The sequence below is a fragment of the Anabrus simplex genome, chromosome 1 (assembly GCF_040414725.1).
Source record: "Anabrus simplex isolate iqAnaSimp1 chromosome 1, ASM4041472v1, whole genome shotgun sequence".
In the NCBI taxonomy this organism is placed as follows: domain Eukaryota; kingdom Metazoa; phylum Arthropoda; class Insecta; order Orthoptera; family Tettigoniidae; genus Anabrus; species Anabrus simplex.
This window is the reverse complement of record NC_090265.1, coordinates 1673746353-1673764856: the sequence shown is the minus strand read 5'-3', so window position 1 is coordinate 1673764856 and position 18504 is coordinate 1673746353. Positions and strand designations below refer to the sequence as shown.

Sequence of the window (18504 nt, the reverse complement as noted above, 5' to 3'; positions counted from 1 at the left end):
GGAAAAGGTGGAATAGCTCGCTTATTTTATTAGGCTATGGTATAGCAAAATCCACCTCAGTCATTTTCATCACTCTGCAATTCTTCTAAATCGGAAACATTACCAGTCATCAGCAGTTCTAATATGTGATCAACATCTTTCTCAGAATGAAGAAGTTCTGAAAATTTCGAGAATGGCATTGCACACGCCTGTATTTTTGAGATATTGGCCATTACCTACAAATTTACTCTATTTTGAGACCATTTTAAAATAAAGTATATAAGTACAGTATTACCCCTCATTTACATTCCCGGCTTTTACGTTTTCCTGTCTTTTACAAAAACAATTTGTTGGTCCCCTGAGATTTCCTATGCTCGCAATGTATTAAAATCCTCAATTTACGTTTGCAACATTTTACACCTCCTGCCATTTAGGCCATGACAGGCCATTCGAGAGGGAAAAAATTCAAAGTAAAATGGCGTCGTAACTAACCTAAAACGCTTTGAGTATCCCTGGCATGACAACCAAATCAGACAACCAATGTCTATAATAACTCTTAAAACTTTCAGTATTGAACTTCCACTTAACCAATGCAGCGCATTCTTTGATATCAGGTGTTTTCCATAACGTCCTAAACCTTATTTTCAAATCCGACGAGTTGAATTAACAAAACTGCAAAGGAGAAGAAAATTATTTCAGGTGTTTGCTTTATTGCTAAGTACAGGATAAGCCGCAAGGAGACGACGTTATCCAATGTTTGTCTTGCCCGAGTTTATTTCACGGTTATTGTTTTACACTTGTGTTTGTCGTTGGAGTTGTTAAAGTTATTGTTGCTGATTTGTCGCATTTACTGTATTTTTGTTACGTTTTTTGTTCTTATGTGAGTCGAGCGGTCAAGAATAATAATAACAATAATAATAATAATAATAATCATAATGTCATTCTGAAAAAATACCCCATGTGAATTGCTGCCATCTTCCTTTCCTGTCGTATGTATTTGTTAATCCTTCTTTGTTATTACTTTATTGTTTTCCTACTGATTATGGGGAAAAAAGGAAAGAAAAACTCACTATGGATGAGAAAGTTCGAATATTAGAAAAGGTTGATTCGTACCGCGGAACACGCGTTTCATTGGCACGCGAATTGGAGCTTCCTGTATCCACGCTGAATACAATTGTGAAAAACAGAGGAAGCATTACATCAAGTGGTTCAGAATGCGGACCAAACTCCAAGAAAAGGAAGTATGCGTTATACTGCAAATATGAGAAAATGGAAAAAAATTGTAAAACGTTAGTTTCAATCGTCGAGCCACAGGTATACCAATTGATGGTGTGCGCTTAAGAGAAAAGGCGCTTAGAGTGGCAAACATTCTTGGCATTGACAATTTCAGCTTATCCAATGGCTGAATCAACTAACCTATGAAACTGTTTGTGGGGAATCTAATGCAATTAGTGATGAAGCTATGGAAGAATGGGTCGATAGAAGATTGCAGGAGCTGACCAAGGATTACAAACCCAGGAACATTTTTAACCTAGTTGAAACTGGACTGTTTTTCAGTGTGTTGCCCAGCAAGACTTTGGCATTCAAAGGAGATAAATGCCATGGTGGAAAACACAGCAATGTGATGTTGATGTTGGGAGCCAATGCTGATGGCTCTGAGGAGCTTCACCCCTATGTGACAGGGCAATCTAAAAACCCTCATTGCTTCAAGAATGTGTGACCATTACCTACTGCCTACGATGCCTACCATAAAGCTTGGATGACCTCAGATCTTTTCCGACAGCAGTTAATTGCTCTGGATTCAAAAATGGGTGCGCAAAATAAGAAGATCCTTCTTTTCATCAACCGTTGTCCTGCACATTCCGTGGATGTTAATTTGAGGAGTGTGCAGTTAGAATTTCTGCCTGCTAACTGAACAAGCAAGCTACAACCTATGGATTTAGGGGTTATTCACTCCTTTAAGTCACTTTATAGAAAGAACCTGGTGCAGTGAATTTTATTCCTTATGGATGCCGGAAAGGATCCATAATCATTTAAAGTTTCAATCCTGTATGCGCTTCACTTCATTGCAAAGTCTTGAAAGCAGGATTTTTCAAGAATCATGCCGAATCTCAGCTGCCGGAAGAAGGCAGCCTGCTACCTGATGTATGGAGAATGTTGCTGTCAGACTGCACTACTGAAGATTTTGTTCAGGTAGATGATTCTGTGATCACTGCAGAGGAAAGAAGTGTGGAGGAGTTGGTTGCTGAGCAAACAGGAGCTGAGTCTCCCACCAGTGACAGTTATGAAGCAGAGGAAGACAGTGAAGTGATGCCTACCAGTGCTGATGCAAGTGCAGCAGTGGATGTTTTACGCAGGTATCTGTCATCTATAGAGGGGGTGAAAATAATTTTCATAACCTTCATGATCTTGAAAAACAATTAGAGGTCATAAGAAATAAGTGTAAATAGAGATTGATTCTGGACTATTTTGGTAGGAAGCAGTGATTGTGTAGTATTCCATTGGCATTCGAATTGATGGTGTGCTCTTAAGGGAAAAGGCGCTTAAAGTGCCAAACATTCTTGGCATTGAAAATTTCAGCGTGTTCCAATGGCTTGGATCGACCGATTTAGGAAAAGGTAAAACCTAAACTATAAAACTGTTTGTGGGTAATCTAATGCACTTAGTGATGAAACTGTAGAAGAATGGATCGATAGAAGATTGCAGGAGCTGACCAAGGATTACGAACCCAGGAACATTTTAAACCTAGATGAAAATGGACTGTGTTTCAGTGTGTGTTGCCCAGCAAGGAGATAAATGCCATGGTGGGAAACACAGCAAGATGAAGCTCACAGTGATGTTGGGAGCCAATGCTGATGGCTCTGAGAAAATCCACCCCTATGTGATAGGGAAATACAGGTACAATAGTAGCAATTAAAATGTTTCATTCAGAGAAAATATTTCATCTTAGATAATTCTATAGCCATTCTAAGATAGTGACTACTGTATATTAAAAGCAAATATTACACAAATTTTCAACCACATACCGGTAACCTTCTTCTGGACAAAGGTTGAACAGAATTACAAAGGCAGTGTAGTCAACAGTTAACTTCCATGGACCTTTATTTGAGGTAAATACAGTAAATCGATTGAAATTGAAATACTCTACAAATGAATAATATGCATTTGTGTAACATTTACCTCCTTTTCCAGAGCATTTTTATATACCTGTACAAGTTGTTTCCCACGATTTACACTTTTCCCCCTTCGCGCACACACACACACACACACACACACACACACACACACACACACACTCACACCCACTGCCCATTTTACACCAGTATTCCTTGGTCCCTTGAAAAGTGTAAAAGAGGGGTAATACTGTAATGCAAGAATGTGCAATTCTGAAATGGTGACAGTCACTTGTGAGAAAAGCTACCTTGCAGAGCACATGTCTATCGGGATGGACATAGATTTATAACTGCAATTAAATATCATTTATTGCACACTGTGCACAACCTCTTGTTTATAAAACTGTAGCTTGAAATTTAAATATTAAGAAACAATGTTAAAATATAGCACTTTAAGGTAATGCGCAAAATTACAAAAATTTGCACCTTTATAACCCTTCTCACAAGCTTTCATCTTGAGTTGTTCAGTTGTTCATAAACTTAGTTTTTATCACTAGATGGCAGAAATGTTGGCAAAGAGTAAAAGGTAATGTCCATTTAGATGAACAAATGGTTTCAAATCTCGTAAATTCCTTTATTAAAACGGAACATTGTGATATAAACAATGTCCATTGGAATTGACATAGGGTCTGAAAGGGTTTAAAAAATTAACATTGTTTGAAATGCCTGTTATAAAACATAAACATTGTGAATGATTGACACACACATGAATACGTAAGTTTTGTAAAAATACAAGTCACAGAAAGGAACTAATAAGTGTTATGTTGAAAATTATGATTTGTGTATATGAAAGTGTTTAAGTGAATTTTCTTTTTCTTGTGTCCTAAAAGTATGCACAGTGGTACCAGGTTTTACTTGTAATTCATTACAGTGTTGGGACAGCAAATTTGTGTGCAGATTGCACTGCAACCATTTCTTCCAATGCTTCTGAATGTCACGTTTGCCCCGTGATGTAACTTATTAGGAACACAGTCATATTTATCATAATTATGGGAAGTGGAACTTGTGATATCGATGTACACAACAGAACAACTTGCTGAGGGAAACCTACTTAGATTCCACTATAAATGTTTGTTTGGGAACTTCTGTTAATAATATGGAATGATTGTTTAGGAACTTTTGTTAGTGTGTAATATGCTTACATTTCTTTCTTCATCAGGTGATGACATGGTTACAACACAGGTGCAGAAAACTCCTGACATGAAGAAAAAGGACAAGCAGAACAAGACCCCTAACAAGACCCCAATGGAGAAGATGAATAATCTGAATAAAACTAAAACACCTGTTGATAATCAAGAACAGAAAAAGAAAAAGAAAAGTATCAATCCGCAGGAAGGTACTCCCAAAACTCCAGGAGTTACTGGTGATGAAAATGTACGTACAGTAGTTAGTGTATAATAAGTGTTGGGAAACATGTTTTAAATATTTTCTTACTTTAACCCTTTCAAACCTGGGTTTAACAATTTTTACATAGAGTATGAGTTCTATAGTTTTTCATGCTGGGAAAGGATGACAAACATTAAAGATATAACAAAATTAAGAGTTTCTCAGCATAAATTTACAACCGTCACATTTGTGTGCTGTGGGATCATACATAACCTTATTTTTTCTTAATTTATGAGAATTGCAATTACACCAAATTTCAACTGTTAAATGGCACATATAACTTTAGTTGTAGGGGTGACACATAACTTTACTTCACAAGATTTTCTAAATGTTTTCATGCATTTGAAGTGTCAAATACATGCTAATTACTCAGTTTTCTTTACAGTTAATTGAGATCTTGCATAGGCTCCTCTTAATTTATTCAAGATAATTCCTGTAAGCATATGCAACCTTTGATAATGGATTCTGATATGTGTAATTTAGTTTACACTGATATCTTGGTCTTTTTAGCAGACCATTAAAAAACTTGCTGTCTAATATCCTGAAACTTCAAAAGAAATGCAACGAGTATCTGATAAGATACTTAGGACCGATAGCAGAAACTGTATTTAGACGATGTTTATGGTTAGACCAAATAGATCAACAATAGACTTGACATTTATAGTGCGAATGATAATGGAAAAACATCTGGAAAGAAACAAGGAAATCATCTTCATATTTTTGGATTTGGAAAAAGCTTATGATACAGTTCAGAGAAAACATGTATGGGAATGCCTACTGAAAAGGAATGTATCAAAATCATTAACAAGATAAAAATGTTGTATCACGAGAGTAAAGGCAGTGTACAAGTGGGAAGTGGTGACTCTGAAACATTTTATACAAAAAACGGTCTCAAACAAGGAAGTGCACTGTCTCAGTTATTGTTTATTATATTGATGGATGAAATCACAAAACGTGTAAAACAGAGTATCAGTAGTGATGAAGCGAATGCTTTGGTATTTGCAGATCATGTGGTGATTTGGGGAAAGGGAGAAAAGGAAGTACAAAGGAGACTGGACATTTGGAATGAAAATCTGAAGGAGTTTGGAATGGCATTTAGTAAAAAGAAAACTGTAGTCAAGTCTATGGTGCTGGTACCGTTACAACATAAGTATGTTATACCGCTCGCCTTATTTATCAGTGTCAAACCTTCTCCCAAGTAGCTAATAACTTCAGTCGTAACTAAAAAAACCATCCCAAACATCAGCAGGAAACACCAGCTAGTTCAAACAACCTTTCTTATCGGATATGGTAGAGATCAGAGGGACTCGGAGGTTATTAAGATTGCAGGTTATAAACTTCATTTTCCTTGTCCGTATTGAAGATCTACTTGTGATACAATTCCTTTAGTTTTGCCAATACCGAGCTCGATAGCTGCAGTCGCTTAAGTGCGGCCAGTATCCAGTAATCGGGAGATAGTGGGTTCGACCCCACTGTCGGCAGCCCTTAAGATGGTTTTCCGTGGTTTCCCGTTTTCACACCAGGCAAATGCCGGGGCTGTACCTTAATTAAGGCCACGGCCGCCTCCTTCCACTTTCTAGGCCTTTCCTATCCCATCGTCTCCATAAGACATATCTGTGTCGGTGCGATGTAAAGCAACTAGTAAAAAAAAAAGTTTTGCCAATTGCCACCTTTTCAATACAATAAAAATATACTACAAACTTACATATTTATTATGATGTAAACATACAGTTCAGAGAAAACGTGTATAAATATGTAAGTTTGTAATCTATTTTTATTGTATTGAAAAGGTGGCAATTGGCAAAACTAAAGGAATTGTATCATAAGGTTATTAAGATATCGAGGGAATTACAGAATGAAGCAATAAGTGAGTTGGACAGTTATGAGGTTCGTAAGGCGAGTCAAGGAGGCGATTTGGATGAGGCAGTGACGGTTAGAGCTTCTATTACATAGTGCTACCTTGCGAGTAGTTTATAGAAAAAGACAGTGAAAGTCATGGTTCAATGAAGTCTGCTACAGGGCTCATAGGGCTACACTAGACACACTACATTTAGCACTAAACTCTCTGACGAACATTTACAGGTTTATTCTAAAATAAGGAATACAAATCTATCATAAAAGAGATAAAAGAATTATACCAGAAACAAGAAGAAAAACGTCTGATGAGGAAGCAGAACGAGATCCATACAGAGCCCTAAATCCTAGACGACCCAAATATCCTATTAACATTCCTATGGAAATTTGAGAGAACAATCTTAGTACTGTCCTACAAGAGTAAGATACGCGTCTTTTAGAAGACAAAGGAAACTATTGTGAATCTGCGGTGGACCTTGGAACTTTTTACAGTTGAAGAGGTGGTGGCAGTAATTAATAGTTCTAAAGGCAAAAGCCTCTGGACCTGATATCATTTACAATGAACGTCTGAGAAGTGCTCTTCCAGTGCTCTAACAAGCTATCACTTATATTTTTAATGTATGCCTTCAAGAGGCAACGATCCCTAATCAGAGAAGATCTACGGTCAGAATGATGTATAAAGGCAAGGGAAAATCGGATGACCCAAATGCATATAGATGTATTGCCCTTGAGTGCACCATGTTTAAGACCTTATCAAAGCTCCTGGCTAATAGTTTAATTAAAAAGGTTGATTACAGACTTCCGGAGGCACGGTTTATATTTCGGAGGGGCAACGCAGGCAACTCGGTGCCTTTTAAATGATGTCGAGGCTGATCTAGCAGTCTCAAGGAAAATTACATGCCATTTTCATAGACTTTTCCAAATCATACAACACGTTCAACAGGAAGCTTTTGTTGGAGAAATTAGAACATTTGATAGGGAATAGCAACTCCATAACACGACTCGTTAAAAACATATTGGCCTCAAATTGTATACTGATGTATGACGGAATAACAACATCTAATCATATAGAGCAAAGCACTGGCGTATTACAGGGTGACCCTTTGAGCCCATTGTTATTTATCATCGCAATTTTTTCAGAAAGAGTAATTCTGTATATGTATGCGGATGATATAGTGTTGGCTTCAAGTTCAGAATAAGAGCTACAAGGAGCTTTTAACCTAATGATGACATGGGCGGAAAAGAATGAGCTTCGTTTGAATGAAGAAAAGACAGTTTCTGTGACATTTACGAAGCGTGGACAGTCAAAAACTTTAAGCGCGAGTAATGGTCCCCTGCGAAGTGTGAACAGCTTCAGATACCTGAGCGTCACATTACAGTTTTCTGGCAAGGATTTTACGCTGCAAATTAGGGAAAAATAAACGCGGCAATAAAGGCTATTAATGGCATCTGGTTCCCACACAGGCTATCCCTAAAGACAGCCCTGGAATTGCTTAAACTGAAGGTAACGCCTATTATAGCTTATGGCCTTGAAATCGTATGGCATCATTTAAAGAAGAAATGCTTAGTGTTAATAGAAAAAGTTAAGGTGACTTTCTTGAAGTCTGTGTGTTTCTAGATAAAGGTAGGAAGTGTACTCTGAAGAAAGTAGCAAAACAGTTCTGTGTGGGGGGTCTTGTATGAAAGATTTTGCATTTAACTGCTTGGTGCTCTCATTTTTATGGTGGGTCTCACTACAAAACATGAATGTTAAAGCTTTCCACTGCTCAAGAACTCTATAAATAGGCTGAAGAAGCGAGATCCAATGAATACTAACATATTTCAAAATTTTGTGACCCTCTGTGCCACCAATAGCCTGATATACTTTCAACTTGTTTTGCCTTTTAGAACTCTTATCAAGATAGTAATATAACTGAACCAAAAAGTTCTCTATATTGACTGGTAATTGGGCTGCTGCTTTTTGTGCACAGGTGTGTGTGAGATGACATGAAAACCCGGGACATAACCAGAAGAATACCTGTCCTTCAAAAATTTGGTAACACCTTTATTTGCCCCTATCATTGTGTATGTATTGTCAAATGATAAAGAAATTCAATTTTCCCATGGAATGATTAAAGACAATTCACTCTTAATAATAGAGAAAATTCTCTCACCTGTAGTGTTGGTACTCTCTACCAATGACAATAGAAGAGTTGAAATTTGGCCTTTCTGAGCATTAAAGAAAGAGACAACTACAGGATAAAGTTTATATGCATTTGAATCCGTACTACCATCAGTAACCAAAGCAAAAGGTGTTATTTGTAAAAATTCACTTATTTCCTTTTTTTTTTGCCTCAGATGCCATGTATTGAACTAAAGCAGAGGTTTTAGTTCTTGCACAAACCTATTTCTGAGATATTTTGGAGTCAGAGAACATTGATCTACATAAATTTCCAGCGTAGTCTGAAACTGTTAACGGAATATTATGCTCCAAAAGAAATGATGTGAATAGCAATTCGGCATTTGTCACCGCAGTTTCATTACTTTTTACGAAGAACGGTGAAACAGACTGGTTTTGTAATTTTGATTCGCTGTATGTGTGGTGTTTCTTCGATTCTATGTGTCTTCTGCAATCATCTCGTCCACCGTGAGCCACAGAGAAATCACACGAACACACACTGCAGAACACATGTTTTTCACTAACACATGAAACAAGTAGAAATGACCATTCCTTCACTCAATATTTCTGTAACACTGCTTGTTTCTTAGAAGATGCAATTTGACAATTGCTCCACTTCATTTTACAAAACCAATCACTTCTTATCAAATCAACTAGGATAATTAGAATTGAAACGCGCTAAATATACCACTCGTTCTACGCGCACAACAGAGCCGAATGCGTGCACTGGAGAACAGCAGAGCAAAGAGTAGAGCCTACTTCATGGCCGACTTGATGCATCATTCTAGCTAAGAGAGCAGCGTATATCTGTATAGCCATGAGTAGCCGGCCGTGATTTCACAACGCTCGCGGGAAACAAAAGGAAGTGACGACCTTATAATTACCAAATATGTTTAGTTGCCAACTTCCAAACATTGAAACGTATTGGGTTGACCAGTAATGCTTTAAGGGATTGAACATTTTTTACTTCTTTCCTTTTCTGCGTAGAATTTACGAGCGTAATGCCGTAACCGCGAAGTGAAATCCGTAATCATTACAGACTATCTGTAATACTTGGCCCCTCTGCATCCAGTAGATACGCCAGGAACTGGCAAACCAACACCGTACATACAAAGTTTATAGGAATCAACAAAACAGGATATTTTTCATGGTACTCACTATTCTTTTTAGAGAAGAAATATCCAGCCATTTTTTTTTCAAAATGGCGCCCGGTAATGACGACGTAGTGTTTTATTCTCAGAGTAAATTAACCGTAAAATGTGACGAAAAATGAGGAAAATGTCGAAGATTAGTGAAAAATGGAATGTTGTGTGATTCATGTGATCGATGGTGGCGTAAGTGCGGAAATTGCCCTAGAGACGTAAAAACTAATGAAAATGTTGACTGGATTTGTGAGCAGTGTGTTCGGAATGTTGTTGGGGACGGCGTTGATGAAGCACCGAAAACAGTCGGTGAGGAATATAAAAGTGCATTAGAAATTATAAACATTCTAAAAAAGGACAATGAGACTCTTAAATTTGAAAATCAAGAATTAAAAGAAAGACTGCTATCGCTAGAATTTGGGACTGACCATTCTTCGAGTGATATACCGGTACAAGTAACAAACTCGAGCACGTGGTGTCAAGTAGTTTGTGAATGGCCGGCTAAGAAGAAATCTACAACTGAATTTCCGGAAATAAACATCAGAAAAAGATTTTCTGCCCTAAATAATTTAATTCTGGAAGAAAGTGATCGCACGCGTGAAACCAAATCATCGCGATCCGCTGCCGTTGCCGTGCCGAGTTTAAAATTTAGGCCTAGAATTCAGATGCAAGACCTAGTTAGGCCTAAATCAGCGAAGGTAGCTGTGTTTAGTGATAGCCAAGGAAGGGGAATTGCGGGAGTGATTAACGACGAGAATATAGCAGCAACCGGAGAAATATATCCAGGAGCTTCTATCAGCAGTGTTGTGGAAAACGTAGAAGCAGCAACTAGGAACTTCTGGAGCGGCGATGCAGTGCTTATCATCGGTGGGATGAACGACGTAACTCACGACGACGCCAAGAATGTAAGATCACAACTTAAACGTACACTAGGGAAGCTGACCCACACTAACGTCTTTGTAGTGAAGGTGCCCCACAGGCATGATTTGAGTAGAGACTCGTGTGTGAACATTGAAGTGGATTTGATTTGATTTGTTTATTTATCATCAACAGAGTTATTGATTCTCCAATTACAGATGATATAATACATTCAAATAATAACAATATTAACAGAACTTACTACTACCACTAATTATAAATAAGCAATATATAATATATACATATTTACAAAACACATTACGAAGGATAAAAGACATGTTTTGAAATGACCGAAGGAAGGAAGTATAACTTTCAGTTACTAAATGGGCAGAACAAGATACAAGGAACACACTGTCTATGAAGTGTCCATAAGATGTCTGCGAATTTCACTAGCTGACGAGTGAAATATATCCACTATCCCGCTAATTTCGTTCAGGGATCTTAGGGCCTGCATAAACCAAGAGTTCCTGTGTGATTCCGTTCTGCACCTGGGTAAGTGAAAGGTGACAGCCTGTCGGGTATTGCGGGAAGGAACATGAATTGGTAGCAACTGGAGTAAATTGGGACAGTCAAGGAAATTACCGATACATTTGTGTATGAGACGTGCGTTGACATACCTGCGCCTAGTCTTAAGCGACTCAATACACATATTTGTACAAAACAAATCATACTCTGTCGATGACAGCTTGATACCCAAACACTTTTTACTAAGCCATTTTGAGAATCTGATCTGTACTCGCTCTAAGGCATTAACTAAGTATTGCTGTGAGGGGATCCACACTTCAGAGCAGTACTCTAGGCTAGATCGTATAAGCGAAAAATACAGGGTTTTCAATGGGACAGCAGATTTAAAACTCTTGCAATTTCTTTTGAGGAAGCCTAACGTTTTAAATGCCTTGTTAACGATATTTAACACATGCTCATTGAAAGACAGTCCATTTTGATTACTAAAAATAATACCAAGATCTTTAATTTTATTAACACGCTTCACTTCTTGATTCCCTACATTATAATTGAATACATTAACTTGCATTTTTCTCGTGAAGGATATCGCACTGCACTTTGAAATATTTAGGGTTAAATGCCAGTTTTTGCACCAATCACTAATATTATTTATATCAGACTGTAACAATTCGCAATCACTCATCTTTTCAATTACCCTGTAGATTTTAAGGTCATCAGCATAGAGCAGGTAGTTGCTCGAATGGATTTGTGATGGCAGATCATTAATAAATAGAAGGAAACATAAAGGTCCCAGTAGTGAACCTTGTGGGACGCCAGACATAGGCTGATAAGGGCGAGAAATGATACCCTCGTATTTTACTGAATACCTTCTTTCGTTAAGATAACATTTAAACCATTCAAGCAAGCTTCCATGAATCCCATATGCTGACAACTTAGTCAGAAGAGCATTATGCTGCACTGAGTCGAAAGCCTTAGAAAAGTCCGTGTACACGGCATCAACCTGCTTGCAATTGTCCAGAGCGCTAGATATGAAGTGGGAGTACACAGCAAGATTGGTGGTAGTAGAGCGTTTCTGGAGAAACCCATGCTGGTTAATATTAATTAAACCACTGACTGCACTGTACACGGCTTTGTATACGACTCTTTCCGCTACTTTGGATATGAGTGAAAGAAGAACTACTGGTCTGTAATTGACAAATAAAGATCTGTCACCTTTCTTAAACACTGGAATAACATAGCCTTTCTTCCATTCCGACGGGAAATTGCCTGTACGAAGAGACCAGTTGATTATCGTAGCTAGTGGGGTTGCCAGCTCCTCAGCACACTCACGTAACAAAATTCCTGGAATTTGATCTGGACCACAAGACTTCTTCGTATCCATCGACTTCAAGATGTTGCAGACTTCCGATGCCGAAGTTACTACTGATGATAAATTAATTTCGCCTAATTGTTCGGTGTGAGAATTACAAGGAACACTGGGTGGATGGAATGTTTTGAAAGTGTCAGCAAAATTATCCAGAATTTCTTTCAATGAGCTAATTTCCTTGTCTTCATTAATCATCATAGATGGTAGCCGCCTAGATTTTGTTTTGCAATTAATAAATTTCCAAAATCTCTGTGGGTGTCTGATAATATCTTCCTCAACAGACCCGACATAATCCATGTACTTTCTCCGCTGCATTTGTTTGTATTCCTTTCTTAGCGCCGCGAATTCGATGTAATCTGAAGGAAGTGAAGACTTTGCAGCTCGTTTCCTTGCTCTTTCCTTTGCCCGCATTTTGTCTAAGTTCGGAATCATACCAAGAGGGAAGACGCCTGGTCTTCATGATGCGGGAAGGTACGGCGTCCTGAAGAGCGCTGTGCAGTAAGTCATAAAACAAGTCAACTGCGGCATCAAGAGATGGGCAGGATTCGAGCAAGTTCCACGGACAACGGGATAAGATATTTCGTAGATGGGGAAAGTCTGCTTTTGTCCAAACGAATAATGATTTTGTAGTCTGTGGTAAACGAGGAACACGGGAAATATGAAGTCTGAGCTCAAGCGCAGAATGATCTGATTGTACTAACTGTTCTGTTGCTTCACACAGGGTATTATTAGTGACTTTTTCAGACACGAAAGCAAGGTCCAGGAAGTTATTTCCTCGTGTTGGAAAACCGCAAACTTGGCGAAGGTTAAATTCGTTAGTGATCTCTAAAAGAAAGCAGGCTTCCTCGTTGACATGGGCGAGAATAGGATTAATAGATCCCGAATCGTCTGACGCCCAGGCTAATTGGCTTATATTGAAATCTCCGCATACAATAATAGTGTCATTTTGTTTTGCTACGCGATTGATTCGAGCCAGGGTTTCTCGGAAGTCTGCGAGCCGTACTTTCACCTCGTCCGGGGGCAGGTAACAGCAGACTATGTATAGCGCTCGGCCAGGGGATGGGGTGGCTTTCACAACAACACATTCCCAGTTTCCCGTTAAGTCAGGTCGTCGCACTGGACCGTACGCAGAGTTCACTGCTATTAAAACCCCACCTCCCTTTTTCTTACTAGTAATGATATTTTGCCTATCTTGGCGGAAAATAACATAATTGTCATTCAGTATTTCACTATTGTCGATTGAAGAGCCGAGCCAGGACTCCGCTAAACACACGCAGTCGTAATGCATGTCACTCAGAGCGACGTTAAAGTCCACGAGTGATTTCTTAAGACTACAGACATTCTGGTAGTAGATGCTAAGGCTGATATTTACCTCCGGTCCTGGGTTCAGCTGGACATCGCCGGCAACTGCTAGTAGTAGAACACTCAGCGTCAGGATGGATGTGTCACTGGCCGAAGGCTTGTGCTTTACACGCTGACTGGACGCCATCCTCTGCTGCTTGCCGTTAACACACAACACGTGGGCACTTATTTGCAGCTTATTATTGGAGAGTATATCTTCCCAACAAGTTACACCGCACTTAACATCAAAGTATACGCTAGTCGGTTCAATTTCATTCACACGTAACCGCGATAAAAGCACTTGGACCACAAGAAACACGCTTATTATCAGGAACACACTTACAACACGCCTGCAACCGTCCGTCATCTTGAAAGGTCAATACAGATATTGTTACAAATTGTAAACATTTTCGGAATACTAAGGTTATTGAATGCAGCAGTTTTGAGAGATACTGTTATACAAAACATGGCCTCCATCTAAACAATTCAGGTAAACGAAAGATAGCAAATATTGTTCTAGATTTTATTAATCTTAAGATATGTACTGTAAAACAGGCAACTCCCTTGAGTTATAATACTGACCAGGAAAAATTGTAGAAAGAGCCAGCTGTACTTCAAGCTGGCTCAGTCAACTAGAAAAAGAAACTCAGGATGTAAGGAATTTCAAGTTACCCAATTGCAGCAGTCAAGTTTTAGGGAGGAAGGGGGTCTGAGATTGCTCTTGGTAAACTGTCAAAGTGTAGTAAATAAACAATTAAAATTCGGTACATTGATGGAATCTGAGACTGGTGTGGTGATAGGAGTGGAATCGTGGTTGAAAGAAGGGGTGGGTAATAGAGAAGTATTTCCAGAAGGTACACAGTCTACCGTAGAGACCGAGGAGATAAAAAGGGAGGGGGGGGGGTGTTTATTCTGGTGAAGGAAACTTACTGTTCACATGAATGGTTTACCGATGAAAGGGATGAAATATTAGGGATAAAATTAGTTTGTGATAATATGAAGGAGGTGGGAATTATAGGAACATACAGGCCTGGAAGAGAGGAAAGAGACATGGAAATCTTTGAGAAAATAATAGATTATACTCAAAAACAATAATAATATGGTAATAATTGGGGGAGATCTAAATTTGCCTGAAGTTGAATGGAATGGAGCTGCAAGTGAAGCCCATGAACAGAAACTGGCAAATAAGTTAATTTGGGAGGGAGGATTTACACAAGTAGTACAAGAACCGACTCGTCTCAATAACTTACTAGATGTATTCTTGGTTAAACCATGGGAAATTGTTGATAAAACTGAGGTAATTGAAGGAATAGGAGACCATAAGGCTGTAATAATGGATGTAGGACTTGTACCAAAAAGGCTTAATAAGAGGGCTACACAAGACAAGAAATTGTACAGAAAAACTAAAGTTGATGAATTTGGGACTTACCTTAAATCACAATTCAGTTGTTGGATAAGTGAAGGGAGTAACGTGGATACACTTAGGGCTAAATTTAAAGGAATCATTTGGGAAGGAGAGAAGAGATTTGTACCTGTTAAGAAGGGTAAAATGACATCAGACCCTGTTTATTATACAAGGGAAATAAGAAAATTAAAAAGAAAATGTAGAATAGTAGACAGGAAAATCAAAGAGGGTAGGGAGAGTACAGAAACTAGAAAACAGCTAATGAGGGAACTGAATAGAGTGAAAAAGGAAGCAAAAGAGAACTATATGAATGGCATACTTCACGAGGGTAATGACCACAAAGGGAAATGGAAAAAGCTGTATTCATATATCAGGAATCAAAAAGGAAAAAAAGGAATCCAAATTCCTACAATGGTGGGAGAAGGGGGTGAATACTATTTAACAGATACTGAGAATGCAAACCTATTTAGTAGGGAATTTAGAGATTCAGTAGATGATTGTCAAGAGTTGGAAACCGAAACAGAAGATAGAGAGGGAGAGAGACAGAGGGAAACAAGAAGCTTCTTATTCACAAATGAAGATATTTCCAGAGAAATCCAACTGCTTTAGCAAGGAAAAGCAGCAGGAAGTGACCAAATTACTGCGGAGGTATTAAAGACAATGGGGTGGTACATAGTGCCTTATTTAAAATTTCTCTTTGACTATGTCATAAATAATAGTGTAATACCAAAGGAATGGAAGGAATCTATAATAATACCAATTTATAAAGGAAAGGGTGATAAAAGGAAACCAGAGAACTACAGACCAATCAGCCTGACCAGTATAGTTTGTAAAATACTGGAGAGTTTAATATCAAAGTACATCAGAGGGATATGTGATGATAAAAATTGGTTCATGAGGAGCCAGTATGGATTTAGAAAGAAATTTTCTTGTGAGGCACAACTGGTGGGATTTCAGCAGGACATATCAGATCAATTGGATTCAGGAGGTCAGTTAGATTGCATAGCCATAGATCTTTCCAAAGCCTTTGATAGAGTGGAACATGGAATATTATTAAAGAAATTGGAGGGAATAGGATTGGACGTAAGGGTTACACGTTGGATAAAAACATTTCTAAATTCAAGGGTTCAGAAAGTCAAAGTAGGAAATAATGTATCTCAGGAAGAGAAAGTTTGGAAGGGAATTGCACAGGGTAGTATAATCGGTCCGTTACTTTTCTTAATATACGCAAATGATTTAGGGAACAATATAACATCAAAAATAAGATTGTATGCAGATGACATAATTGTTTATAGGGAAATAAACAACATTGAGGATTGTTCAGAATTACAAAGGGACCTTGAAAGTATCCAACAATGGGTTGAAGAAAATAATATGAAGGTTAATGGAGGCAAATCAACTGTTACAACGTTTACAAACAGGAGCTTTAAAACTGAATTTGAATATACTTTGGATGAGGTAGTTATCCCAAAAGATGGCAAGTGCAAATACTTAGGTGCCAGATTTGAAAGTAATTTGCATTGGAAGGGTCATATTGATGACATTGTTGGGAAAGCATACAGATCGTTACATGTCATAATGAGGCTACTTTAAGGATGCAACAAGGAATTAAAAGAAAAAAGTTACTTGAGTATGGTTCGTCCATTATTGGAATATGCAAACATTGTTTGGGATCCTCACCAAGAATACCTAATAAAAGAACTAGATGGTGTGCAGAGGAAAGCAGCAAGGTTTGTAACAGGGGATTTCAGGAGAAAGAGTAGTGTATCAGAAATGTTAAAGGAACTTGGGTGGGAAACTTTAAGTGATAGAAGGGAGAAATCTAGACTTATAGGATTATATAGAGCCTATACAAGAGAAGAAGCATGGGGAGATATCCGTGAGAGGCTTCAGTTGGAAAATAATTATATTAGCAGGACTGGCCACAAATATAAAATTAGAAGTAATTTTAGCAGAAGCGATTGGGGTAAATTTTCATTCATTGGGAAGGGTGTGTTGGAGTGGAGCAGTTTACCAGGGGTAGTGTTTGATCCTTTTCCAAAATCTGTACAGATATTCAAGAATAGAATAAACAGCAACAGAGAAAAGAAATGAAGTGTTAGAGGGCATTCGACCAGTGCAGGTTATTGTAAATAAAAAAAATGTGTGTGAATAAATTAATTCCATCCCCTAGTCTAAGGAGTTTGGACAGCCAAAGTAGGGGACTGCCTGTAGGGGTGAAGTACAGTGGGGACTTCGAGGGCCCTGGGACCGCTACGGTAGCTGTGAAGGCCCTTCAGGAACTCTGAAAAGTGGTCACAAAAGGGGCTCTGGTTAAGACGCAGCAGGTCGTTATGCTACTTAGGATCCAGAACGGGTAACAAAAAAAAAAAAAAAAAAAAAAATAGTAAATAAAAAAATGCAATGTAAATATTAATCTTATAGCAGTTAGGAATTTGCGTAACAGTAGGATGTAGAAAAAAGAAAGCTCGAAAGGCGACCAAAATATGCCACATTTACAAGATGAAAAATTTGAAGTACTACACCCTCCACGTGGCGCTGCCCCATAGATTAGCACTGGGAGCACTCTACACCCAGGGTCTTGACGGGTTCTTTTATTGTTGTGGGGCTATTTCATAGGATCACAGGACTTTGTATGTGCCTCAGCTAGCTAATATGTTCTGGTAAATAAAAATCGCATCAACGGTGGAAAATTGGATTCGGAATGCTATCGGGCGGCTTATTTTAAAATTAATATATTAATGTTTTTAAGCCGATCGTTGTTGTGTTTGCATCACCTATTTTCATAATTTATGATATGCTTATAATAATCGAGACCTTGTCTTGAATTAAAATTGATTATACCAAATATAATCTTGGAATTTGAATTAATTTTATAAGTAAGGCCATGTATATCCATTTTATAATGAAAAGATGGAGATATTCTGGATCGGATTATATTTATTAATTTAAATGATCCTACTAGTTAAGATGAAACCAAAATATAACCCAAATTATAAATATTACCGAAGAACAAATTGGTAATGACATAAAAACGGCTGTCGTAATTGAATTAATTTATACCCGATTCAACATAATGCAGTGATTTCAAATTGATTATTCCTCATTTATAATGGCTATTTGAAATTCCGAACCTAAATCTATATTTATTCAATAACGTGCCTAAACCTGAAAAATTACAATAATGACTGTGTTCTTTCTTTTACTCCACAAGTTTTAGGTGTTCTTATTCCTTCAGTTTTGATTTGATGTCAGATTTTCAGTAGGAGAATTTCGTTCATATCAAATTCAGCTGATAATAATGTCTTTTTGTATGT

The 18504-nt window shown here is 38.0% G+C and overlaps 1 protein-coding gene across 1 annotated transcript in view; it reads left to right on the top strand.

Moving 5' to 3' along the window:
• The window catches only part of Fkbp39 (FK506-binding protein 39kD), a 234199-nt gene that overhangs the window by 133664 nt on the left and 82031 nt on the right, over nucleotides 1-18504 (top strand). The window contains exon 6 of the mRNA XM_067138391.2: nucleotides 4312-4526. Within this exon, the coding sequence (XP_066994492.2) occupies nucleotides 4312-4526 (215 nt within the window). The remainder of the gene's footprint in view (nucleotides 1-4311; nucleotides 4527-18504) is intronic.